The sequence below is a fragment of the Corvus kubaryi genome, unplaced genomic scaffold, assembly GCF_017639235.1.
Source record: "Corvus kubaryi isolate FWS band 111438036 unplaced genomic scaffold, C.kubaryi_AGA036_p1.0 66, whole genome shotgun sequence".
In the NCBI taxonomy this organism is placed as follows: domain Eukaryota; kingdom Metazoa; phylum Chordata; class Aves; order Passeriformes; family Corvidae; genus Corvus; species Corvus kubaryi.
The window spans coordinates 24,904,338-24,931,878 of NW_024582054.1; the positions used below are offsets into that span (position 1 = coordinate 24,904,338).

The 27,541-nt window shown below is 38.8% G+C and overlaps 2 protein-coding genes across 7 annotated transcripts in view; one reads left to right on the top strand and one right to left on the bottom strand.

Annotated features, from left to right (window-relative positions):
* The window catches only part of WARS1 (tryptophanyl-tRNA synthetase 1), a 22,205-nt gene extending 10,567 nt beyond the window's left edge, over positions 1 to 11,638 (bottom strand). The window contains exons 1-6 of one of the 4 annotated variants that reach the window (XM_042047961.1): positions 11,570 to 11,638; positions 8,015 to 8,229; positions 6,737 to 6,944; positions 2,047 to 2,155; positions 1,068 to 1,187; positions 292 to 474 (exon numbers count right to left, since the gene is read on the bottom strand). In XM_042047961.1, coding sequence (XP_041903895.1) covers positions 292 to 474; positions 1,068 to 1,187; positions 2,047 to 2,155; positions 6,737 to 6,944; positions 8,015 to 8,128 — 734 coding nt within the window. In that variant the 5' untranslated portion in view covers positions 8,129 to 8,229; positions 11,570 to 11,638. Of the gene's footprint in view, positions 1 to 291; positions 475 to 1,067; positions 1,188 to 2,046; positions 2,156 to 6,736; positions 6,945 to 7,329; positions 7,378 to 8,014; positions 8,230 to 10,788; positions 10,812 to 11,560 lie in introns of those variants that run through there. The other 3 variants (XM_042047960.1, XM_042047959.1, XM_042047962.1) reach the window with 3 other exon arrangements.
* Positions 11,639 to 11,644: 6 nt separating this feature from the next.
* Positions 11,645 to 27,541, top strand: part of WDR25 (WD repeat domain 25) — a 62,383-nt gene continuing 46,486 nt past the window's right edge. Inside the window, exons 1-2 of one of the 3 annotated variants that reach the window (XM_042047957.1) lie at positions 11,645 to 11,911; positions 12,359 to 15,820. In XM_042047957.1, the coding sequence (XP_041903891.1) occupies positions 15,122 to 15,820 (699 nt within the window). In that variant the 5' untranslated portion in view covers positions 11,645 to 11,911; positions 12,359 to 15,121. The remainder of the gene's footprint in view (positions 11,912 to 12,358; positions 15,821 to 27,541) is intronic. The other 2 variants (XM_042047958.1, XM_042047956.1) reach the window with 2 other exon arrangements.

Here is a 27,541-nt window from a genome sequence, read left to right on the forward strand (position 1 = left end):
AAGTTTCTTGGTGGTTTAGGTATTTTTACACTTTAGCTGGTTTAACGTATCTTTCATGATTTACAGATTGCACACACAAGTATTTGTTAATATGTTATACAGGAATGACAATAGTATATATAAAACGTTAGACAGGAGAAAAAATAATATGTTTCTATTTTAAGTGTTACAAAACTTGTCCGGAAGCTTTCACATTTAGACATACTTATTAAAACATTGCTGACTCTCAAAGTAAGAGAGAAAATATAGACACTTTTTTCACTACAATGCTCTAAAGAAATTTATACTTACCCTAAATAGTCTAAATCTGAAAATATAAAGGTTTTATTGACGTCAAAACCACATGCAATGATGTCTTTTGCATTTTCTCTAGCATACTCATATGCTTTCTCAACTGTCATGTCCTTCCAAAGGTATTTTTCATCATCAGTTAACTGTATTACCAAGGGAACATCAAATACTTCTTGCAGCCACCTAATAGAAGCAGAAACATTTTATCCCACATAAGTTAAAATGAAGATGTAAGTCACACAGATAAAATATTTTTATATATTTAAACAGAACATATATAGAGAGGTCTACTCTTTTCTTTGTAGCATATACAGTAATATTTATGTGAACAGATAAAATGTTTTATACAGATTATAATGACAATTTACCTGGAAAAAAGACTCACTGTTTCCTGTACACATGACAGTGGTCACCAGTTGCAGAGGAACCAGAATTCGAAGAGGTTTTAGCTTTCTGAGCCCAATGTCTCTATGTCCTGCTGCTGCAGGCACCACCTTACAGAGTAATGTTACTGAGTCTTGTAACAAACTGGTTTTCAGGAACAACAAAATTTCTAAGGAGTGCCACATGGCTAAGGGAGTAAGGAAGAGGGCTTTATGGTGATGCAGGGATTGTGATCATCTGAATGAAAGGTAAGACTGAATTAAGTTCATTAATATTCACCTCGCATAATCAGAACTCCTTGCAATGTATCATTTTGGCAGTTTCGCAAGCCACGTTCAATGTTTCCTTTGAAAAAAATGCTTTGATTAACACAAATGGTAGAAATAGCTTACTTTGTGAACATAAATGGGATAAGATGACCAACGTGCATTGCCTGAGAGGATGGCCCTCTGCCTGTATAAAGGTAAAAGGGCTTCTTATTTTCATAAGCATCAAGTACTTGGTCCATATCTCTAGAGAAAAAACAGAGAAAACATGATACAACTCTTTAGGGAGAAATACCCCAGAAAAAAGCTTATCTTCAAAATCTGAGTGCTTTTAAAGCCAAAAGTATTTATAAATAAATTATAGTATGTTAAGTGTCCTAGAAATAAAAAAAAGTTCTTGTTTACTCATTTTTTAATTTAACAAAAGCATTGTCTCCTTCAGTCTCCATAGGGGAAAAAAACCTCAAAGAAAAACAAAACCAAAAATAAAAATTTAATGTTGAAATTGTGCAACTTTTAAAATTACCTGATTGGACAATAATCTCTAGGGCCTAGTAAAACAGCCAGGGATCATTTCTCAAATAGGTTCAACCAGCCAGCTTAGCTGACCTCTGGTGGAGGTTATACCCTCAGTCATGCCCAGGTCCTTCTGTGAAACCTGCTGGTGCCACATCCCCAAACCCCTGTGTGCTAACAATTAACAGTAAAGGTCACCAGCAGGCTCATGCTTAAGATTATTCCCTAAGCCTTTTCTATACCACAAACAGATGCACAGGCCACAGAAGCCCTGCTGAAATCACCAGCGGCACCTGGAGTTCTCTGACAGGTCACTGCCTCTGGCTGCTGAGGCAGAGTCAAAATGAAACTGCACTCTGTGCACATTTCTTCAGTTTGGGATTACTGAGGACATATCAGAAACCCACGCAATCAAGAGTTTCAAGTGTTGCCAGGGGACATCTGCAGTAGTTGCTAATTTCAAATGGCACAGTTGGTTTGCCTTGGTATAAAAGCACATGTTCTTTTCTAGTTACAGGCTTCTCCCAATAATTCTCACAGGAAGTCTACCCAACAGGACCTTTAGAATTTTAATAAAAGAAAAACTCACCTGTGGGAAAAAAAGATTCCTCTACGTAGAAAGTGGTGAGGTTTTTGCCCAGTAGCTCTTTCTATTCGATTAATCAGATCTGTGTCAATTTTACTGCTGCCAAACCGAACTACAATCATAAAATGTTAAAGAAAAAAAGTTAAAATATAGCTAAAACCAGATCCTGGAATACCAAGAACATAATGCAGTCTAGATTAAGAAAGAGATCTTCAAGTCAAAATGGCTAGATTCTCCTGATTCTTGTCCGAATCTGGAGATTCGGATCTGCAGTCACCTGCAGTATTAACTCTGTGCTGGGAGGTTCAGCTCATTCACAACATGCAGTATTTCTCCATCCATAAATTACTATAATTGCAGTCTCCTTACAGCAGAAGCATTGATATTCCAAGCAAAAAAACATGCTAAAGTAACATATTCAGATCAACAACTTGGCCTCTCTAAGCCATAAGACAAAAATGCCTATGAGGCTATGAATGTTTCTCTCTTGATGTCTAAATTTTCTGCTGTCAGACAACATTGTCTTTTGCTTTCACTCAGACAACATCACCAACCCCAATTACTCTTCTGCAAACTCAATTCTTTAATATGTATATGATTACACACACTGCTCCCCTCAAGAGGCTTGAAAAGGAAATGCCTAATGCTCTTCATGGCAATCAGTAAGGTTTACAACTTGGTGGTTTAGGAAGGTTGTGGTAGAGTAAAATAGCAGTATTTTTCCTACTCCAAGTAATTCTTGGATCCTAATAATCAGGTCAATGCTCTATGATTTGGACTCGTTCAAAAAAATCTATACAAGAGTCTATTGTTTGCTACAATATTCTATTCAACATTAGAACTATTCAACATTGCACTAATAAAATGCAAAATGCATCACAAAATGGCAAATTATAATCTCGATGAATGCTAAAAGGAGACCAAATGAGCATGAAAATGATTCAGCACATCAACAGGAACTGGTAAGAGGCTAATCTGACAGAAACAGAAAACATGAAAATGCCCTGATTAACTTGGACTAGCTACCCTAGAAATAATCATGTATTGTCATAGAAAGTGATCAGAAAAGCTCTCTGGTGTACAGAACACTTCACTAGAAATGCCTAAATATCTTTATTAAACACTCACAGACTGCACAGCTCCCTTTTCTTTGCCCATTTTCACCTTTTCTGTTAAAAAAATGGATAATTTTCCGTACCTATTTCCTCCTATTTGAATGTTCAGAACTTCTTAGGCTCTCTGCTCACAAAGAATCTGCCTTTCTAAACAGCTTCCGACAAAGACACAGTCTCCACTCCTAAACAAGCTTTAAAAAAATTCCTGGTGTGCTTTTCATCCCTGGTGTTCTAGCTTTTATCAAAAGACAGCTTTCAACTCACTGTGCATAAGAAGTCTTAAGAACTGCCATTTTCAAAAGCATATTTGCATTTGCTGAAAATTCATCGTGTACTTTTCCTCTTTGCCATTGCCCTGTTATATCTATGTGGAGAAATGTATACCCTAATATTTGTTATACAGCAGCTTTGGTGACCAGACCAGTCTCAATGATCTCTGAACAGTCATGACAACTGGGAGAGGCTCCTGGAGGCTGGAAGAAAGCAAACGCCAATCCTACCTTAAAGAAGGGCTAGAAGAAGGAATTGTGGAACTACAGGCCAGTCAGCCTCACCTCAATCTGTGGGCATGTGCTGAAGCAAATAATCCTGGAAATCATCCCCAAACATTAAAGACATGAAGGTGACTGGTAATAGTCAGTAAGGACTTACAAATGGAAAATCATGTCAGACCAATTTATTAGTCCTTCTATGATGCTCTGACTATAGCTGAGGTGAGAACAGTGAATGTTGTTTACCTCAGCTTTAGTACAGCTTTTGACAGTGCCTTCCACCTCATTCTCACAGATGATTGATGAAGTCTGGACTAGGTAACTGGACAGCAAGGTGAACTGAAAACTGGCTGAACTGCCAAAAAATGTTGTGAGTAGCTGCACAAAGTCCAGCTGGAGCCCAGAGCCCAGTCTCAGCAAGTGTGCAGGTGAAATAATCCTGGGAAGGGTGGCTGATACAACAGATGGCTGCGGTGCTATTGAGAGGGACCTCAGCAGGCTGGAGAAATGGGCTGCAAGAATCTCATGAAGTTCAACAAAAGGGAATGCAAAGTCCTGAATTTGGGGAGGAGTAACTCTGTACACTGGTACAGCAGGGGACCAACTGGCTGGAAAGCAGAAGGACCCTGGGGTCCCAAGGTCCTGACAGACAAGGAATTGAATATAGCCTTTAATGCACTTTTGTGGGTTGAATGGCCAAAGGCCTTATGGGCTGCATCAGGAACATTGCTGCCAGAATGTCAAGGCAGGTGATGCTTTCCCTGCAGAGAGCACCGAGGAGACACTTCTGGAGCACTGGTTCTGGGCTCTGGCATAAGAAGGACATGGATATAATAATGTGAATCCAGCAAAGGGCCACAAAGATGAAGGACTCAGAGCATCTGTCATTCAAGGAGAGGTTGAGAGAGCTGGGATTGCTGAGCTTGGGGAAGAGAAGGTTTAGGAAGGATCTTATTAGGGCAAGTGGAGAGGAAATAAAAAAGACAGCACCAGACTTTTCTCAGTGATGCCCAGTGAAAGGACAAGAGGCAAAGGGCATGACTTAGAAGAAAGAGGAAATTCCATTTAAATATACAAAACTCCTTCATACTGTGCACATGGTCAAATACTGGAAGTGCTGACAGCGAGGTCATGGGATCTCCATCCTTGGAGATTGGAAAAAATCCTACTGGACAAGGTCCTGAGCAACTTGCTCTGGATGACTGCTTCAGGGAGAGTGGCTGACTAGATGATCTGCAAAACTGCCCACCAACTTCAACCATTTGGCATCACTTGCAATATTCAGCTTACTGAATTATCAGCATGGTTAGCAAACAAAGCTCTTTCTCACTCTCTGGTCTTTGCTCATGCTCAGACAAACAAGTTTCTAGGAATGTTCATGTCTAGTACTTAGCTAACAGAACCCTTCTTCCCAGATTATCTTCAGGCTGTTTTGTTGTGCTACCATACACTTAAGTGCACATCTAGGACAACCATTTGAGAAGAAGATCCCTTTCAATTAAAACAGTGATTTCATTTCTTCTGTGTTTGATTAAACACAAGCACAGTGGCAACTTTCTCAGGTACCACTAGTAAATGAACAGATTATAGGTGGCACAAAAATTTCCCTTTAGGCAGGAGCTGTCAAATGTAACAAGTTCACGAACAATACTTTTTATAGTTATTTTTAAAAAGGGGATGAAAAGAAGGAAGCTTATCAATAACAACCAGCAACTGCTTCACATCCTGAAGTGGCTAGGCTAGCATTCCTTTCTGAAAAATTTCAAACACAGCACTTAGAACAAGCAAAATGACTCATTTATCAAATTCACCAATCTGAAAGTAGTGTAAAGAAGAAAAAAAACGTTTAGGCTAACCCACCCTTCTAAGGAAGATCAAACACAGTTACTGGAAAAAAGGGCATGAACTGATTTATAGGAAGTCGTTCTTAGATCCTTAGATTGTGCCAACACAATTGTGCAATTCTTCCTTTTCTAAAATGCTCAGAACCCCTCCTCCCAAGGAAAAAAACCCAAACCACTTCTTTGTAACTCTTAAGCAAGTAAAAAGATTATGAAAGATCTTATCCACATCCAGATTCTAATAAATTTATCTTTTCCTTCTCTCACACTGATCTACATTTTTCTTTGCACACTTCTGCCTTTCCAACCTTTTATTTCTCCTGTTACTTCCTGCAAACTAAGCCAATGTGTGCATACCTTGGACACAATTTCACAGAAACATCACAAAGAGTTAAAATAATGCTGGCACAAGCAACTGTCCCAAAAGCAAATATATGATTACTGCCACATAAGGATGTATGCTCTACTGCGAGAAAAAACTACTAAGCAGACCTCAGCAATGTACAGCTGAGGTACTAAACATGAAGATTGACAATAATGAAAAAAAAGGAATAAAAGAGAAATTAATGAATAGTTCTCTCACTTGTTTCCATGCTAGACTCAAACAAGTTATTAAAATAGCAAACTGTAAAACCAGTATTACCTAGACCTCTGTTTCTTAAATTACAAAACTTTGCAAGTTTTGTAACAATCCTGTCTAAAACATTCTCCATTACACTGCATGTTTTCGAATGAGCTGCAACTCCTTCATTCCAGCCAGCACGTGGCTGCCTGTAAGTGTGTCTTCTGAAGAAGTCATTAGGTTTAATAGATTTCTGCAGTAGTTTTGGATCATTCCTGCCCTGTCTAATCTGTAAGCGATGTGAGGGGAGGGTAGGAAGAATCTTTCAGCCTGGCCAAAATGCTCTTCTGCATCCCAGCCACTGAAGATGCAGATACTCAGTGTCTTCGTCAGCATAACTTCTAGTAACAGTTCTCACACCAAAAAACCAAACTGCAAGTAAAACTTGGATTTTGAACTTCGAAGTTCTTTGCAAAGTATTTAAGTCTTTCATAGGAAAACTGCACCCGGGACATTTTCACCTCTTATAGCAAATTCTTTAGACACGGAAATGCTAAGATTAGACATAAATTAAATGTTACCTATGATGTTTTGATCTGGATTTGTTATGATGCCTTGCTGTTTCTGTGGTCATTAGGATCACTTTACATAAATTCCTTAGTAGCAGTGAAGGAAGAGTTATACCTATGAGCTTGTCATAATCCACGCCTTTAGCATTTGATGTCTGCACATTCCAGGGATCCACCAAATCCTCATCCTCTTCTTTAGTTGTACCATTATTTATTAATACAAGATCTTTTGGAGGCAAGCCTGCCTGATAATCTTGTCCTGTTGTTGTTTTATATGACAGTTTTAATGATAAGAGCATCCTCACTGCTGCATCAATTTCATCCTGAATAAAGGAGAAAACCCAAACAACTGTTTAACATACTTAAAATAGACAATTACATTAATGTCCCAACCTTTCAAAATCCCACATCCATGCTTTGACCTGAATTGCATCATTCATAAACTCTAAATTCTGTTTTATTTAAATGTTTTCAGCATCAATGTCAAATGTAGAAGAAAAGCAAATATTTAATCATTAGAATATAAATCATCACCATTTCCAAGACATTTAAAGTACCTCTGTCTTGCTTTTCAATTTCTGCCTAGGAAAAAAATGCTTGCTTTTCAGAGGTATAACAAGCTCAGCACTTTTACCATAAATTTCTAAGGTATATAAATAAAATATAAATTATTATCTAATTTACTTTACAATGTTTTTAGTGGCTCACCTTAAAATAATTTATTCATTACAGTTCATTGACAGACTTGAAGACAAGCTAGAACAAAAAGTTATGGTTATGACCTCTCTAATATAAAGTTATTGTAAAATCTCATGCAAGCAATAAATAGAACAACACTTTATTTGATTCCCAGTTTTCAAGGCTTACTCCCATAGGCAATACATTAAGAGAGCCCATATTAAAACTGAGCTCTCCTTGCCAACATAGTGATAACAGAATAGGGAACCTGAAGGAAATGGCAACTTACTGAATTATTTAAGGGAGATTAAGCAGGGACTGTCAGTACAGTTACAGGAAGACATATTTGCTAATGTCTACAATAATGCCTGGAGAAAAAAATTTTTAGGAAGCATCTAAAACCAAGGAAGAAAGCATGTGACATAAATTTACTTGAGAAATAAATGCCTTGGATCCTGTCACATGGCATGGCAACTGGATGAAGCAGACTTCTAAGCCTATGATTCTGTTCTTACTTCATGAGTAAAAACTTTGGTCTTGCCAGTGACTACCTTGCTCCAGGTATGCCACAGCTCACAAAATGGACATAAATAGTTTTTAACAAGAGTTTTTCTCATCATAAAGCAAAATAGATCTTAGTATAATAAAATTCTTCAGCACTCAAAGACATACCTAAACTGAAAAAGAACAGGTTCAAACCATGACATGCAAATACCTTTGGTGCTTTTCCTGCTTTCAGTGCTCTGACTTTCTCTCCTTGTTCAGTCACTCTTTCAAACAGCTGAAGTGGACTCAGAGACTTCAAATCACAGTTCGGGCTGTCTGCCATTTCTCCAGATTGCACAAAGATCTGTCTAGGTGCAACTCAACTGAATTTATCCTTTTCCAACTCTTTGGCTTGGAGATTCAAAACAGCAGCAACAAAGAGAACTGCAGGGCAAAAAGTAGTATGTTTTACTCTTTTGTGTAAGTCTTCAAGATTAGGTGAACAGAATAAGAAAATAAAAACTATACTGACCCCTACCACATTCTATTCATATCAAATTGATAAACGTGGAGACATTACACAGTGAGCTTCAGTCTCACACAGAAATGGACAGAGATTGACAAGAGTACCAAGTAAATTTAGAGATCACTGTTCATGTTGTCTATGTATTTAACATTAGGACCCCTTTTCAAAGTCAAACTCCTGGCAAAAGAAAAATAATTAAATACATGTCTGATTCAGAGCATCTCAGAACAACTGGTAGAGGCCATTTGATTCCTGATTAGTTAATGTTCCTGCACTGATATCCTGTCAAATTCTGGATGATGAGACTTTTATAACTATTACACGGAATTTTGTCTTAGTATATGTAATAGCATACTTCAGCCCAAAGAAAGATACACAAGAGGAAAGCTTAGTCATCTTCTTTATGGCTTTCCTCCAGAGGTTACAAAACACACTGATGACTGGTGAGACACGCGCCTTCTAAAGAATCCTTGGGTCAGCAATAGGTTGTAAATTTGCCTGTTTCTCAGAATTATGCAGGAAAAATAATAGGAGATGTCATAAGATGGGGATGGCTGAGACTAAGAACACAGCATTCTGACTAAGCACGCTCTGTCATGCCACACCTGCGTCCACCAAGTGGGAAGCTCTGAGCCTATGTAAAGAACCACTGACTTGCAAAGGATTGTGTCTCTCTGGAGAGACCTCCTAGCAAATTACTGATCCACTGCTGTGCATGGAGCATAAATTGATGGAGTGTTAGTAAAAATACACGTTCATTTGGCTCCCTTTTCCCAGAATTAAAACAAACAAAAAACCCAAACAAAAAACCTTCAGAAGCATATAATAGCTGCATTAGCTGTTCAGCAGTATTTCAAAGCCTTCCTTCTACAAATAATCAGTCTAATCATAACCTTGGTTATATGTACATAGTGTTTATTTAAACTGCCACTGTAAAAAGCCTTCACCTGTCCAGCAAACTTTGAAGATCGATTTGGTAACTTGGTGATTACCAAAACATACCTATCACTAAGGCTTTGTTTGTCAGTCAGCTGCAATATTCCCATATTTCAGCTTCAGTTGAATACCCTGAGAAAACTGAGATGAGCATACACATCCACTTGCAAATGTAATTTGTTCACTCTATTAACCCTGATACCATATTTAGATTACATAATAATACTTAAGTTTTTAACCTAATTTTGATCCCTTGAAATTTTACTTTTTGCAGTTTGACAGTGTGACTAAAAAAAGTAATTTGAAGCAAATCAAACAATTTTTTGATGCATTCCTACAATTTAATTACTTTGATATTACTATCTTCCTCTTTTTCATGGGCACAGACTATTTTAAGTGTTAAAGAAAGTACAGAATAAATGCATACTAAAAAATGTTTATGAAGATTAACACACACCCTTTCTGTAGGAACATGCCACTTATATTTACTAGCTTCGAATTTTACAAAATAATAAAGATACAAGTAAGAATTTTCTTTGGTGTAGAACAAATTGTGACTTGGTGTTTTAACTTAACTCCTGACAGTACATTCTTACTGATGGATTGCCTCCGTTCAGAAAGGCTGAAATGACAGCTGGCACTGGGCACATATACTCGAAAGCAGCAAACCAGACAGACTCTTTAAAATGTTTGGAATATAATGGATTTAAGATGAAAAAACAATCTCAAATGAAGGTGCATTTTCATTAAGAAATAGCAAAAGTAATCTAGGTGGTGCAACAAGACATGAGGATATTATGACTATAAAATGCAAAACATATGGACTGCTGCCTAAAGGTTATCTCTATTTGCCTCAGTACTGCCTCTATTTGCTAGAGGAATTCAAGCCAGGAATTCAGGAATGTGGAACATAGCTCTTGACCTTTTGAAATTCATTAATGCAATTGTGAACCATTTAAAAGAAATGTGTGAATATTTTGCTATTTATCAGGATTTTTTTTCTTGCTTTCTTCTTATTATAAAAACTAACAGTCCCAGACAGATTACATATACCACATGCAAACAGATCTCAATGAAAAAAAATGATGCACAGGAATTGGAGAATGAACTATTAGGACATTTAGGACCAGAGTCTAGAATGACCCAGTGTGAACTTGAAAGCCAAGACGTGTGTGCTTTTTCTACCTATGAAATGCAGGTAACTTATAATGGGTACTGCTCCTGTGTCCATTTCAAAATATTAAATTGCTATGAGACAAAGCTCAGAAATAATCCTCAGCAAAGGTTTCAGAAAACTACAGCATCTTCCTCCTTTTCCAACTGGGTGACCATCACAGATTTACAATCATTTTCACTGTCTGCAGTGTGACTTGGTAAGTTAGAGACCTGAGAATTAAAAAATGGAGTTTCACATTAAGTTAAGAAGACAAACATTTTATGGAAGTACATTATGACTTCCAAAGACAACAATAATACAACAGTCCAGAAAAAGCTTTCATGAGCAAATGAAAGAATGTAAGACTAAGTCTAAAAGCACTTACATTCCTGAAAACTGTTTTTCCTCCTGTAAAAAAAAAAAAAAAAAAAAGAACTAAAACAAAAAAAGAAAAGTAAAATTAAAGTAGGTAGCATCCCCACACGTCATGTGAAACAGGCCTTGAGAGGCACTCCAATACAGGCTGCACTTTACAGTAGACTCACCGTCCCAGTCACGGCAAGCATCAATTTATGCACGAAATTACAAAAAAAGAGTGCAAGACGATTCCCCAAGATGACAGCTAACGTGACTATTCAAAGACTGACGAGTCACCAGAAAAAAGACGGATATAAATCCTTACGACACTGCAGCAGTATAAGAGCTAAGCTCCTGTGCAGGAGCGGTTGTGCACAAAATTACTCAACACGCCAATGTTCCCTAACCCTGGCGTCCGGCAGCGTTCCCTGCCACACCCCGCCCGGGCAGGGCAAAGCCACGCGCCAGCTCTGCCCTTCCTGCGGTGGGATGCATTTTCCAGTGACCTGGACACCCGCCGTGCCCTTCCCAGAGAAAAGGGCATTTTCACCTGGCTCTTTGGCGAGGTACCCCCGCAGGGAATGGAGGAAAAGCCCTCAAGTGCATCGACGCATCTCAAGGGGAGGGAGAAAACGTGCCCAGCAGAGACCCCCCCAGCTGGCGCCTCGCACCGGTCACAGGGGCGGCAGTGACCGCCCAACCAGCCTCTCTCCCGCCCGCCGGGGTCTCTCTCCGAGGGTCTCCCCCACCCCCGTGCCCATCCCGGCCCATCCCGCCGCTCCTCTCCCGCCGCTCCTCACCCACCGCACCTCTGTCACCACCATTGCATCACCCCCAGCCGGCACAGCCGGCGCGGCTCCCGGCTGGGAAACACAACCCCCCGGAACCATTGCTTCACAGAGGCCTTCCTCCTGCTCCAGTCACCAGCCCAAGAAAGCGCTCTCCAAACCGCTCGCAGCGGCGGGAGAGGAGCTTCTGCGCGCTAAGGGACCCACGGCCTTACCTCTGCCCTTCCCAAGACCCGACCCCAGCGCGGGGGCTATGACATGCGGAACTGCTTGACTGGGTGCCTTGTTTTCACCCGGCGCGTTTTTAGAAGCGGCGCGGCAGCGGCCGGCAGGTGATTTCCGGGCGCGCGGCCGGGAGCGCAGGTACCGCGGGGGGAGCGGGAGCGGCGGCGGGAACGGGAGCGGCTGTCGCTGTCCCGGCACCAGGCGCAGTCTCGGCGCCCGAGGCTGTGGGGAGAGGCAACGGCTCTGTGGGAGAGGGGAAGGAGCCGGCTCCAGTTGCCGGCGCCCTGTCGGGACCCGCTTCCTCGGGTGGGGCTCCTCCGGAGGGACGGGAGAGGGCCGGCTGTTCGCAGAATTGTTAGGGCTGGAAGGGACCTCTAGAGATTGTCCACTCCAACCCTCTGCCAAGGCAGGGTCACCTACAGGGTCACCCAGAGCAGGTTACCCGGTAACGCATCAGGGTGGGTTCTGAATGTCTCCGGAGAGGGAGACTCCACGACCTCCCTGACCAGCCTTGTTCCAGTGCTCTGCCACCCTCCATGGAAAGAAGCGCTTCCTCGCGTTGAGGTGGAACTTCTTGTGTTTTAGTTTATGGCTATTGCTCCTCGTCCTGCCGCTGGGCACCCTGAAAAGAACGTGACACCAACCTCTTGGCACCCACCTTTGAGATGGATATGAATTGATGAGATCCCCTCAGTCTTCTCCAGACTACAGACGTCTCCCACAGTCTCTCATAAGAGAGATGCTCCGGACCCCTCATCATCTTTGTGGTCTCCCCTGGACCCTCTCCAGTAGCTCGTTCTTTGCCCCTCGGGGCTGCGGGGCATTAGGAGCGAGGAAGCGCCGCGGGGAGGCGGCTGCGGCTCCCGTCTGAGCGCACCGGGGCCGGCGGGAGAGGGGCGTGGGGCCCCGCCGAGAGCCACCTGCGGTGCTCTGCTTGCTTATCACAGCTCTGCTGGCATCCACGGGCGCTGTGCGCGCCAAGCTGAACACGCTTCTGTGCGTTCAGATAAATCCGTCTTGTGGGAGCTGAGGAAACCCAAAATTCTATGGACTTCTCTTATGGTCAATACATTGCACATCACACTGTTAATAAACTCACAGTCTGGTTACAGGATGTTTCCAATCAAATACATTGTGGTTCCCCCTCGACCTCAGATTTTTCTGTAGTTACGGCAATGTCTCTGGGTGGTGTTTCTGTAAAACAAAAGTTGATGGGAAGTCTTTAGATGAGAGAGATGTTTTGTTTTTACAAAAACATTGACGTTTACAGGCGATGTGTGTGGTGGGATGGATTTATGCTGACCAAATGTAATGGGACAGTTGCTTTCCAGTATCTCATGGGAAATGTTTTAAACATGGTGTTTGCAAGGCACTGTCTTGCACTTCTGAATCTCAGCTTGGTTTTTTTTTTTTTTTTTTTTGTGTTAAAACAAACTAAAGTAACTTTGTATGTCTAACCCAATCCACTTGTGTATCCTAGTTTATAGCTTTTAACCAGAGGTCAGCTTCTTACTGTATGTATTCTTTGGACATGATGCATTTGGCTGGGAAATGTGTTTAGTACTGCAATACAAACAGTAACCACTTGATACAATTACTGAAGTGAAGCCCTTCAAAATGCCTATTTATTTGATGTTTCAATTTACTGCTAGGAAGTTCAATTTACTGTTTTTGAATTGATTTCTTAGTTAGCTTTCCTGAAACACTACTTTTTTTTTTTTCTCCTTGATGCTGTTTAAATGAAATATTTTTGTAATAAATGAAGCTGTATTATTAAAAAAAGATTTTTCCTTGCTCTTCTTTGCTGTCACTTATAGCTATCTTAAACTTCAGATAATGACAAAATGTCCTCTAGAGGGAGATCTTGTTGCTTTTATGTTCTAAAATGTTGGTCACCTTGTTCCAGTTAAATGTCTTGATCACTTAACCTTGGAAAGGATCTGTGATGATGAATGTGTGTATCTTAGTAAGTACTTGTCTTCTGGATCTGTGCTTGGAAATTTGATAACAGAATATAGAGTCACGTAACACTTCTGTGGGTTAAGGGAAACATGGTTGTTTTAATTCAGATAGATCCAATTCTGAAGTTAAATGAATAATCTTAAATAAAGTTTCAGAGTCCTACTCCTGCAGGAGTATTTGCAGGACCTACATTTGTGTTGTCCCTACAGTTGTGGTGTCACTTCTGCAAATAGTTATGAAGATACTGACTTTCATGCTGCATTCTCTGTTTTCATCAAGATGCTTTTGAGGGCAGTTTCTTTGTTGACATGAACCAAAAATTTCAGCAGCCTGTCTGAAAGTGTTGTAGGTTAAATCTCTTCAGCATAATGAGTGCTAACAGCCTGGCAAGGAAACAAAGCAGTAATAAAGCGTCACATTTAATCAATCTTACCAATACTTCTTGCCTATAAACAGCAGAGGTTGAAATATTGCTTTGCAGAACATCAATTGTTTGAATGTAGTTAACTCTGTACTCCACATATTCCATACAAATTGTTGGAAAAATCTTGGTGGGATTATTATGAGGGTGAATTATTCTGCATGTTACATATGCAGTCTTGACATGAGATTTCTTTCTCAGAGACACATTAAAAAAACTTATTCTACAGCTGAGGTATCTATGCTTTTATTTTTCTGTAAGTAAATGCAAATAGTGAATTCAGTGTAGCTTCTGGCATATCTGATATGTAAAACTAAAGGCTGTGTGGAACTTGCTCTGTGGATATAGTTGGAAAATTTCCTCATACAAAATTTCGGCAAGGCTGCTTAAGGGGTCAAAAATGTGTTTACATGTTTAGCTGCCAGCTGAACCCCTACATGCTTCCTTCAAGTCATCTGTACTGTTAAGAAGCAGATATTGTTAAACTGACTCCAAAAGAGCTGTACTACTTGTATTCTTATAAATGTACATACAAAACCACTACATAATTAATTAATTTCTTCTCTGTGTGTGTGTGGAGAAATAATGCTAGAAGTAAGGCAAAGTAATTTGCTGTATTCATATTGCAAGGTTGTGTTCCTTTTCATCCTCATTGTCATTGTTTTGTGGTATGCAAATACACCTCTGCAATACATTAAAAATGTATGCAAAGGGCTTGAGGGCAAATAGTGTTGTTTAATAGAATGTACAGATGTGTTATAATAGAGGAAAAAATTCCATTAATAAACAGAAATAAGAGTTTTGACTTTTTTTTTTGGTTAAAAAAGGCATATTTATGTCCCTAAATTACTCAAGTTGTAGACTCTGTGATTAACTGTGCTCTGAATAATCAATTCTTTATTTTAGATCATAATTTTGGAGGATTGGAGCACTGAGATCTTTGGAGTCTGCTGTGTCTAGCCATAATGAGTTTGGTTGCTTATGAAGATTCAGACTCCGAGACAGAAACTGAAAAGACTGAAGTCTCCGATGCTTCTGGCAGACAAACAAACCAGCTGAGTTCTTCTGTGAGTTGTGTTCAGCACTTTGCACCTGGTAGTACAAAATCTACATATGAAATGCACCCTGCTGGGAGCACTGGCAGTTCTGGCAGGAGCACAGTTTGTGAAGATCCCCTTGAGCGTTATGCACAGAATAACAACACTGACTTGGCACCTCCTTATTGTCAGAGGGTGTACTCTGGCCATGCTGCATTATCTGTGGCTTACAAAAACTATGAACAGGCTTCAAGCTCTTCAACAAATTCTGGAAATGGCGTTTCCCAGAAGAGAACGCACAGTGCTCCTACCATAAAAGGAATTAGACCGTATATTCCTAAACGACTGCGTCAAGAAAATTCCAGTATGCCTGAAAAAGAAGTATCTGACCAGAGACGTAGCTCAGATTGTGATGTTAAGTTAGATGTATCAGGAGACCAGACTCTGAGAAAGATCTCTGAATTAATTAAGCCATATTTGGGATCTAAATATAAAGTAACTGAAGTTCCCAAAAGCTTAATATTTCACATGTCTAAACACAGCGGCCCTGTTAATGAAATCCAGTGGTGTCCTGTACGGGAACAGAGCCACATGCTTCTTTCAGCTTCTATGGACAAAACAGTCAAGGTAATGTAAAGCAAGATGCTTTGTGGCTCAGTCATCAGACTTAAAAATAATGTATTAAACAATGCTCTTCTGGAAACAACATCCTTGCTTGTGTGTATTTGACAGTTCCGATGTACTCAGAATTTGAGGAGATGCTTTGAAGTATAAGATTATTATGAACTTGCAGCCTAATCCTTCACTATTCGCACAGTTAGTTCCATTAGTTTGGAATTTGGTGATTTTGTTTTTTTTTTTATTTTAGACATATCAGTGTTTTAGACCTTAGGAAGTTAGATTTCTGCCAGGTTATTTCTCATGATCTGTATCAGTGTTTTATCACAATGGCCGTGAGCACTGTGGTCTGCGCACAGATTCTGCCTTGAGTCATTAATCAACTGACTGCCAGCACTGGAATAATATTTTGAAGAACTTTACCTTTCTGACAGGTCTGTGTGACTGCTGCTGGGAGAGGTAGGTCAGGTCAGATAGATTTTTCCATCTGAACTACTGTGGTAAATCTTGCGTCCCAGAAAGGTGTCTTGTCATGGTCTAAGGAGTCTTACCACTTTAATTTGTTTCAAGGGTTAATTGCTCAATACTCAAAGTGAGTTTTCGTTCCAGCTTTAATGAATTTGTCTTCAGTTCTTTGGTAATTTAGTCAGTCCAGTGAGTCTCTTATTTTTAAAATGGGTAATAAAAATATTTTATGTGTATTCTTTCCCAGATACAGGGCCTCTGGGTTCAAATAATAGTCTTCTGAAATGGGCTTGCACAGGAACGTAGCTTTGCTAAGGGTGCACAGAAAGTGTCCTTTCTAGTGGAAGACATGCTTTATTGCATTTAACGTGTATTTACCATGGCAGGCACAATTATTTTCTTGCTTCTAAAATTTACGACTTAAGTAAACCTTCCTAAATGGAGACAAGAAGAACTTCCTTTGTACCAGCATACCAGCATGGTTCCTCCATCTTCTTTCCCAGGATTTTAAAATGTCTTTTTCTTAAACATTAAATAGAGTAAAGAAGTACCTTTGTTTTTCCTTTCAAGTGGTCTTTAGTATTAAATTTGTTGTATCTTGGCTGTTGCTGGAAGAACAGACTTAGAAGGAAAAGGCTAAGATATGCAAAAAGTGCTGATGGATATTTCTGTTAAGCAGCAATTTAAATTTAGATTGTACAAAACTGACTTCAGGATGTCTGCATTTGACCTTTTGTCTTAAATTGTCACATCATATGCTTAATATTTGTTGATTATTCCAGAGCCTCATTTTACTGATGAGTGATGTTACAGATGTGTTGAAATCGGTAGAAGAATCTAAGATGTTACTGCAATATAAAATTATTAAAAAGTTGAAGTAATGGCCTTCTGGTTTGTCTTCTGAGCAGAAAGAAAAAATATTTTTCTGAATCTGTGCTACCATGCCTTCTTGGAAGCAGTCATTAACAGTAAAGCTGGTTTTTGAAGAAATATGACTGCTTTAGGTGCCCCAAACCTTGGAAATTCAATATAAATGAAGTATATTAATGTTGGCAACACTTCAGAGCATGCGGGTCTAAAAAATTTATGAAGGAATAACGTAACTGTTAGGAAGTGTTTGAAACAACACTTTATCTTCTGGTAGGCAGCCCGTAGAGAGGCAGCAACCTATGGATGCTGCTTCCTGTTATTTCTTAGGGAACCTGCTCTTTGTCGCGCCGTTACACGCGGGCCGTCCTGGACAGCAGAGGGCGCGGTGACACCGAGGATTCACTTGGTGTTATGATCCCAAATTCCCTGTCTTTCTGGGATCACGAGCACATAAATCCCTGATGACTGTGCCAACACTGCTTTACCTTCTGGGAATTTTTTTTTGGCTGTCTGCTGTTGCCTGAAGTTGTCCATTTGCTGGTATAAGCATAAAATAACTGATTGAAAATGCGAGTTTACTATTCTTTTTCTTCATCCTTTTAACTTCATACAGCTTATGGTGGTTTTTTTTGTTGTTGTTGGTTTTTTTTGGTTGTTGGTTTTTTTTTTCCCCCAGAAACACCTGCTTGGAATTGCTCATTTAAATCCAGGCGGTATATGTGTGTCCTCTTTCCCTCTAAAGGGAATATGCAGACACTCAGGATGTTTGCATGATTTACTGTCAACATCTGATTTGGGTAAAACTCAAAGCACAGTAAGAAGCCTAAAGTCTCTGTATGATCAGAGAGAAGAGGCAATCCAGAGCCTCAAAACTCTGTACTTTCAGTTAGTCACAGGAATAGCTGTGAATGCTTTTAAGCGTTTATGTCTTGGATTCGGTCCTTATTCTCAGCCTATGCATTAAGACATTTATCTTTGAAGAGTCCAATATTAGTGGGGATTTCTCAGAACTGAGTGTTCTAAGTTGAGATGAGTGTCACAGTTTAAGTGGTGCTTGAACCAGAGATCTATGGTTGTATGCAATTTGTGTAGTATTTAGCCAGTTTTGTATATTTTGTCTGTTCTTATGTGCTTAATAATTTCCTCTTTCATCACAAGTGAAGAATTTTCCTTTGTGGGAACAGATTTTCTTTTTTTTTTTTTTAAATTTGGCACGGAGAAGGAAGAAACACTTGGTTTACTTACCTTAGTGATTGTAATTTTTTTATTCCCATCTAAATTAATATGGCTGAATGACACAGATATATGTCTAAAATGTGTATATGGAACTGATTATGTGGGTTTTTTTTACTTTTTAAGTATGTGTATTTATCCTGTTTAGATCAGGAGAAAAGAACAGTCTTCCATTTATGTTCTCTCAGGTTAAAAAGTGCACTATAACATCTTTATGAATCAGTGTAAGTCATACTAAAGTATTTACGATAAATGAGTTGATGTTTTCAGTTTCTTTTGAAGGAAGAATAGCCTAGAGTCGGAAGATCATCAGAAGCATTTTGTAAAAATATCTTGCATAGTTAGGAATGAATGAATTGTGTTAGAGCATTTTACAGTTTTCTTTAAAAGTATTTGATCTGAATTTTTTGTATTTAAAAGACCTCAAACAGTTACCAGGTGGTAAAGTTGAAAAAGTACCAGTTACCAGCTCAGAGGCAGAATTCTCTAGAGTAACACTCCTACCAGCAGATGGGGCACCCACCTCAGCATGTTAGAAAGGGATGGGAACTAAACTCGTGCCGATGACTCAAGGACTTTAGTACTGTGTTGTGTATTGAAAGACCAAAGTTACAAGTTTATGCACATGTTCCTAAATGTATAAGAAAACCCCTGAGTTTTCTGAGAGACCTGAAAATAAGATAGAATTTCATTTGGGAAGTGATACGCATTGCAAATTACCCACAGTTCTTCAAATCTGGAGCACTAATAGAAGAATATTTAATGCTAAATTTTAAATCTGTAGGGAATGGGAGAAAAAAAAAAAAAGAGCCTGGTTATATGCTTTGCCAAATTTTTTACCTTGTGTTTTGTTAGAATTTCTAGCTTCTCCTTTGGAAGCTCCAGCCTAGGTAGCTGGAAACAGGAAACCTGTTTCACAGTAGGGAAAGGTTACTGTGGCACTGCTGCTCTTCACAGTTACACTCTGACTGTATTGTGAGTGGCTAATGTGTTCAGCTTAGGTATGTATTTTAAGGATTGTGAAACATTGTTGTCTGAACTGATTAAATTTGTTTTCTTTGAATAACACTTCTCTACCTTCTGTTTGAATAGCTGCTGTAAATGAATTTTAGGCATCTACTGCCATTTTTGGGTTTTTCTACTTTGACACCAAAGTAGAGTTCTTGATTTTAATATGTCATCTAGTGGTTTTTTGCATAAATGTTGAGACTCATCACTGCTATTAAAAGTGCCTGGTTCCCATAGTGTGGCTATTCAATGCTTTCTGAACATCAGAAATCAGGTATTTCTGGTTTAGAACCCCAAATACAGAATCCAGATTCACAGGTTACCATTGAATACAGCTTTTTGCCTTTGGTAGCAGAGAACATTAAAAAGTTGTGTCTTGAAAGACATACATCGATTGCAGAAACCACAATGCTGCATTTACATTGTCAGTGTCTTTTATTTGGAAGATCTTGTCATTACACAGAGCCACACAGACGTTAACATTTTCACTGGTTACTGATGCTGGACTTAGCTTTTTAACAACTGTTCAAGCTTCAGCATCCTATGCCTTTATTCTCTATTTCCTAGTTTGTCTTAAAATTAACTCAAGGTAACATCTTTATATAATAATCTGTTAGCTGTTAATTTTGTGTTTCTCATATTTTATTTAGAGCATCACAGCAGGTGTTATGTTTGTTGCAGAGGATTTCTTAATTTGCAGCACTTTCACTCTCCATTGTTGAACAAGATCAAGGAGAGTGCTGCAATTCTTGAGTATGCAAAATGTATATTAATAGCACTTTGTGTTCTAATACATTGTTGGAAGTTTTTCTTACATATTTTGTTCCCTACTGGCCTAGTTGAATGGTCATTTAATCACAGCTCTATCTATACAAGTAAAGTAGAAGTTTTTAACATGAGTTTAATAATACCAGCCTCTTGAACAGGGGCTTTGCTGACTTCCCATGATTAAGAACATAACAACTATACTGGTTTACACCAGGGCTCTGTCTAGCCCAGGGGTCAGTCTCCAGTAGGGTCCATAAGTAGATGTGTAAAGAAAAACAAATCAAAGGTTTGTGGTGTCCTCTTCTGGTCTGTGCTTGTTTTCAGGCTGGGATTTCTGAGCTCCAAAGTAGTTCATCTTTGTAACTTGCTGCCTTAAGAGATTTCTTCCAGATATTTCTCCAGTCTTCTGAGACTCTTTTGTGATCATTAGATTTAGAGTGCTATGTTACTCATACTCGTTAAATTTAATGTACAGATTTTGGTTCCTGGAGAGTGTCAAATGCTACATGAAATAAAATTTTCAATCATTCTTTCAAAGTATTTTATTATTTTGTGGTTTTGTGTCTGTTAGGAGAAAGATAGACAGCACAGTAGTATGTTCCAGGAATTTTGTTGTTCTTGATCCTGTTGTATTGGACCAAAGGATAGAGGATGATAGCTTCAATCCATAAACTGTGTGTAGCACAGATAGTGGCAACACAAATTTCCTAGATATTGGCCATTACCCTGCCTCAGAGTAAAAAAAATTAATATTTCTGTTTTCAACTGTTCTGTACACAATTCACTTGGAATAGGCAGTGTTTCTTGTTCTTCTGCCACAGGTGTGTCTGTTTACTAAGGAATGAATTTAAGCTGCCAGCATATTTCCTGTACATTCAGGCATAGCTGTACATTTCCTGTATAGTCACATGGCTGTAGCCCTGTCACAGGTAGGCTGGATTCAAACTGTTCACTAAGCAGAATTAGCTATCATGCTGCTAGTACCTCGAGTAGGGCAACTCTTAGATTCATTTTTAAAATCTAATTGTGGCAACGTTCCTTTAACTGTAGGTGATGATAAGATGACAAATTGGGAAGTCATCCTATTTGATACATATGTTCTTTATTTGAAATGTTTTGAAGATCTCTGTTGATACATTTTCAATATTGTATGTTAAAAATGACAACTAGTTCTCCCCATTGTCTTGGAAGTGTCAAGGAAATGCTCATATTCTGGATATTGTGTGCTGCTTACCTAGATATGGGAAAAACCCTATTGTTTTCTTGTTGAAGAGGCTGCTAAACAGGCTGTTCTGAAATACCGAAGCAGACTTATCTTTATGAAGGTTCTGACCTTCTTCCCTTGTCTGTTTAGAACTGTGCATGTTTTTTCCAATGACTTTAAGCTTGCTGATTATTAAGATGGAAGTACACTTATGTGATAGGTACATGCATAGTAATACCAGCTTTTATATATACCTTGATCTTTTTCTAACAAAATTATTTCATCCACTTCAATGAGAAGTATCCTCCATAATGCTTATTTTTGTAAGAAAAGGTACATCATGCAGGAAGGAATGTACTTGACCATCAGTGGAAGCTTCTGGCTGTGCCATGGGTAGATGGTAATCCAGGTCAGGATGTAATAGATAGCTCTCAAAATTGTTCTACAAATTGTTCTTTGCTGACACATGTCAGCAAAGAAAAATTCATGAAAGTGGTGAATTTTGATCTCTTCATCCCAAAGGTTTGTATAGGTAAGAGTTGTTTCACATTTGGTATTTTAGTACCTCGATAACGTTTAGAGATTGCTGTTAGATATATTTTTTTAATTATTTTCTTGTTTCCAGTGATGCTGTTGTCAAGGAAACAGAAATCCTTGTAATGCCTTTGTTCACTTTTTCAGAATCCACAGCTGGAGACGACTTGTATAGTTTTTATTATGTTCTGAGTGTTTGACACACTCTTAGGCCTCAAAGGATTTTTTCAAAGGAGTATGTTTCTTTGAGTATAAATAGCACCATCCTCATCTCTGTAGGGTTTGATAAGCCATTGTTTCTTTCCTTCTGCACTAACAAGAACTAAATTCAGTGCAGCTTTGAATTAGAATTTATCTTAACACTTGTATGAAGACTGACATTTAAGAAAAACGGGGAGGGCAAAAATGCAGTGAACCTCTTAGCTTCTGGGTGAGGTTTTTAGCTTTGTGATGGCATGAGTTTTTTTCCACTAGGAAATGACTCCTGACTTAGGATCTCCTTAAAGAATGCGAGAGTGATAACCCAAGTATTCTTGCAAAGCATTTTTGACTGCTTTATGGCTGTGTTAGAGGATGTGACTGTGGGGGAGAGGAGTGGGATGGATATTTCACAGTGTAGCTAATATGCCTGTTGTCCCCCACCCCCCCAAAAAATAAATTAGGAATTATTTAAAGAAAAATTCAGAAAAGAAAAGTTCTTTGAAGAGCAGGGAAGTTACTGAAGCCTGTCTGTATTTTGAGTCTGACTACAGCTCCTCTTCAATTTCTTTCTCTGGAGCTTCTGCAGTGTCTTTCACTCAGCTGCTTATCATGATTAAGCCTTGAGGGAAGAATACTGAGGCCTTCTGTGAAATTTGGTTGACACTGATCAACAGGAGCAAAGTGCCCACAGGTGAGATGGACAGGATAACGTGGTTGTCGTGACAGTATTATTTCACAAACCTTTTTTCTGTGGAAATCCAAAACCATGGAGAATGACTTCTAAATATCCTTAACAGTGATGTGGAAGAAAGGATTCTGTTCTCTCATGTTACCTAAAAAGAGTTTTGGTTACTTGTATCATTAATTGCAGAAGTATGAAGAATTTAAAGTGTTTATCTGACTTTTTTCTTAGCAACACTTCTGTCCCAAACATGTGAGCTCTGCACTTCCTTTCTACTGGGAAATCTTCCAGTTGTTTACTCTGTCTTTGAAGTAGCAGAAGATAAAGCAACCTCATGCCCCTCCCAGCACAGCCAGCTTACTAGGGAAAAGAGTCAGGGCTAGAGATGTCAGTGGAGCAGTGCCTCTAATGAAGCTTAACTGGTAATGTCGTAAGTTAAGCTCTCCAATTATACACAGGATCTGTGTGGGCAGCTGCTGTGCAGTCTAATGTCAGAATGTCCTCTGAGATGGGAGAGATGTATGATGGTGTTATCCTCCTTCTGGGTGTGTCAGTAACATTGCTGGTGAAAAAATCAAGATTTTGGTACTTGGAAAAAAAATGAGCTGGATGAGTTTTAAGTTCTTAAGTGACTGTAATACATTATGGGAGTATCTAAATTTTTTTAAACAGTTACGAAATTCTGAATATTTTTGCTGTTTGAAAATATAAATAACACCAATCTAAGTTTGCTTCTTTTCTAGAAATCTGGCTTTATAGCTGCATCTCGCATACTGCTGTATATTCAAAAAAAGTCTGCTAGCAAAGCCACAAGGCATCTTATGACTTTGATTTCTTACCCTTCTTGGTTTGTCAATGTTGTCAAGGAAACAACTTTTTGAGAAATTTTGCTCTACTTTTTCAGGTTCTATAGAGAGATTACTTGTGTAGGATTTATATGGCATCAGGACTAGAAAGAGTTTTCCTTAGGTTTCTATTCTCTTCAGTATGTTCATGTTCTTGCTTTTTTTAAAGCAGATTTTAGTTTTAGCATGTGTCATATAGCTGCATCTTTAAGGTCATAGAACCAGTTAATGTACTAAGGATAGTTGACACTTGATCTTTGTTTGAAGCCTTGTAGAAAGAACTTTAATGATGCCTCTGCTATATATTAATTCTATAAAGACAACTGTTAGTTATAAATTCTCTTTAAGTTATAGGAGAAAGAAACATTAAAAAGTCCCTTGTTCTTCAGAGAAGTTGCTTCATAACTATGGAACTAATGACTGACTGTCCTTTATCATACATATCATGTTTCATTGCAGTAATCATCTCACTTCAAAGAAAAAGCATTTTGTGGTTGGTGTGGAAATGTGTTGGGTTTGTCTTCCAGCTCCTGCATGCTGGCCGATGGGCTGGTTAGATTGTTATGGTTGATCTTTACCTTTACTGTGCTTGTGGAGGCTTTATTTTCTATTCTTTTTAATAAAACTGCTGTTTTCCTTCTGGGGCATACCTGAAAATGTTATAAAAACTTCTGCCTTTCTCAGATGTTTCGGTTGATTGATGGATTAAGAATACTGGGCATGATAGTGAATACTGCATGTGCTTGTGTGCTGTGCATGTGCCAGCTGTGTTACACCTTGCTTCCTGAAGTCAGAATTAGGAATCTGTCCTTTTCTCTAGTCTCCTTGTCTCTTTCCAAATTAAAATTTCCTCTTTAAAAATTTTTCTTATTCTGAACATTGTGACTAGTGCCTGGAATTTTGTATTTTTATCTGCTAAGGAAGGGACACAGCTGGTTTTCTGTGGAACGGATGGGAGTTAGGGGTGCAGGTGGTTAGGGCTGACAGTCATATAAACATGTTAAAGCTTGCGCTATGGTAACAATGCAGAAGAAGTTAAAATTAATTGGGTAGTTCGGTCTTACTCTGCTTGCTGGTACTGAAATGGTGCTAGTTAAAATGTCCTCATTGCTAGCAAAACACGTAGCTGCTTGACATAATTAATAGTTTATTTCCATAATTAAATAACTAATTATCATGTTTAATACTGGGTTATGTCACTGACATCAGTGGGTTTAGGATTGCATCTATATTTTCCAGAGAAGAGGATCTTTAATATTTTGTTTTGATTTGTTCGGTTTTTCTCTTAGTTTTTGTGTTTTGTTTTGGGTTTTTTTCCCCCCCCCCAGTTATTAACATTCTCAACAGCCTTGGGAATAATAAATGATTTATTTTTTAGTTGAAAGAATGAAGTTGTAAAGAAAATGTAACTGGCCCAGGTGGACTGATAAAGGCAAGATTCATTAAAGCTCAGGTTTTCAGATAGCTGTTCTAAATCACTAACTGTGTACTGCCTCACAGATATTACTTCAAATCAGGGTGGGCAGTAAGACTGCAAAAACTACTTCTTAAAATAAGAAAACCACCTGCTTAACATTGGGGATGGACAGAATTTGGCTGTAAATTTGGATTAGATAATTTCTTCCAAATAGAAAATAGTCCCTAAGTACAATTCCCTACCATAATTTTTAGACCTGCTGTAGTGACGTGTTATTCTCTGCCGTTGCACAAATATGCTGTCAGTGGGTGCACAGTTGGCAGTGTCCAGCTCTGTTGTGCTGACAAACAGCCACTACTCATCTGATGGTTGGGACACCAGAACTTGTCCATAGCTGTTGTCCCTGCTGTGCCAGGTGCTGCCAGTGGATAATGTACAAGAATGAGACAGGGTGAATTGCTCCTTTTTGTTTGTACTTACTTGTTTTACTGACTGTATGAAGAAGATGGTGTCTGATGGTATCTGATTTTATATATGTACATATATCAATATAAAGCTCTAAAGTACATGAGTGGCTGTAGCTGATTGGCAGTTTTATATTAAAAAAGTATGGTAGTATTGAGGTACAGTACAAACAGATATGGTTTGAATTTTGATAGCTGTTGTTTAGCTGAAGCTTAAGGAAAAACCCAGACAACTAAAAGGAGTTGGCCTGTGGTGTTTTTCTCCCTCTTGTTTTCAAAAGTAAGTCACAGGTCAGCAGCAAGTAGACACACAGTGTTTCAGAAGCTGGGAGTGCAGTTGCTAAGACTGTACTTGTGTTCTGAATAGAGCAGTACTTCTTATGCCAATAGTGGATGTTTAAAGTCTGTGGGATATGCTTGTGAAAGTAGCCAGTCCTTCCTTACCTGTAGGAATTGAGGATACTTAAGGCAATTTGCCTCTGAAGTGCTGTAAGTCTGAAACTGAGGTGTCTAGCACTTATGAGGAATCCCTGCTTTTAATAGAGCATAAATGTTTGTGACTTGAGGAAGTGATTGATGCTAATGAATATGATTCATAGAGATAAAGGGGAAACCAGATTATTTAATAAAAGGCTATAGTAATTTAGCTAATTATCTCCTGGAGAGTTGCAAAACATTTGAAGTTCTCCTTTGCCTGCTGGTACGATCTTGATTGCTGAAGTGTTTTCTGGGCACAAGTACTGTCTGCTAGTTACCACTGCTGGGTTTGTGCTATTAGGTATTGTGAGCACACATGTGTTATTCTTAACACACTACTACACACACTACACTGCATTCTGAAGTTCCTGGGAAGCTGCCAAATTTATGCCATGTTCTTCTCCCATATAGGGGCAGCAGTAGGAGATTTAGTGGTTTAAAAGTAATTCTTAATAGTTACCTGTCATTAAATGTATGTTTCTCTTGAATTACTTGAATATGTGCGTCAAACTGCTCTGCTGGAACCATGTCATCCCAAATATGCCTACTGCTGTGTGTGAAGTAGCTAATTTATCTGAAGTAAATTTTTTGTGGATATGTAGTGTGCAGCAGGGGTGGGGATTTAATTATCTTTGCTATGCTTGGCTTTGTCTTATGCTAAAATAATTCTGATTTTTCGTATTCTAGAACAAACCATAGCTTGAATCACTAGCTGATTTATAAGTATATTGTAACTTCTTTACACTTCTGCATTTTCCAGGAACTTGCCATTTGAGGAACATTCACAGGCTTAGCCATAGTACAATGATTAGTCAGAAAACACTTAAAGGTTAACTGCAAACTAGATGGGAGTTCTTCACTTTGTTTTGGTCTGTGTGGGAAGTTACTCTCTTGCACTCTGTGCCCAGCATGAATGTACAATTGCTATTTTGTAGCTACAGAAAAACCTAGTCACGCTCATAACTTTTAACTGGCTGAGAATATGATCTGTATGAGCATGTTCCTTAGAGTTGATGGTTTATGGAAAATTTGTGATTAGCTTCAGGCGTAGTTGTCCCAGAATCTTTCTGCACAATAAAGAACACACTATGTTAAAAGATGATGATTGACGGCATGGCAGAAACACTTTGCTCTTGAGAAGCATAGAGTCCTCTATAACTGATGATTTTAAATGTCCTTTACTGGATATATACACTTATTTACAAATTGCTTTTTTTGTGAGCATCGCTAATGTAAAGGTTGCCTGTCTTCAGGGTAAAAAATAGTGGTTCTCTTTCCTTTCTCCTGTTTTCTCTCTTTTCTTCCCTTGTCAGCTTGCCATGTTACTCAGCATTTGGTAAGCCTGTCTCTCTTGTAAATAGTGGGAATTAGCTAAAAAAGATTGATTGATACAGATGACTAAAACATCAAATGAAGTCTCTGTTGGTGTGAATCTTGCTGTTTGGTCTGACTTTGCTCAACTGTTCTTGAGACTGTTATTTGATATTTTGGCTGACAATTTCTGATGTTTCTTTTGGACTACCTAATACATAGGGTGTTAATTTCTAGGCTTCTTTAGTATA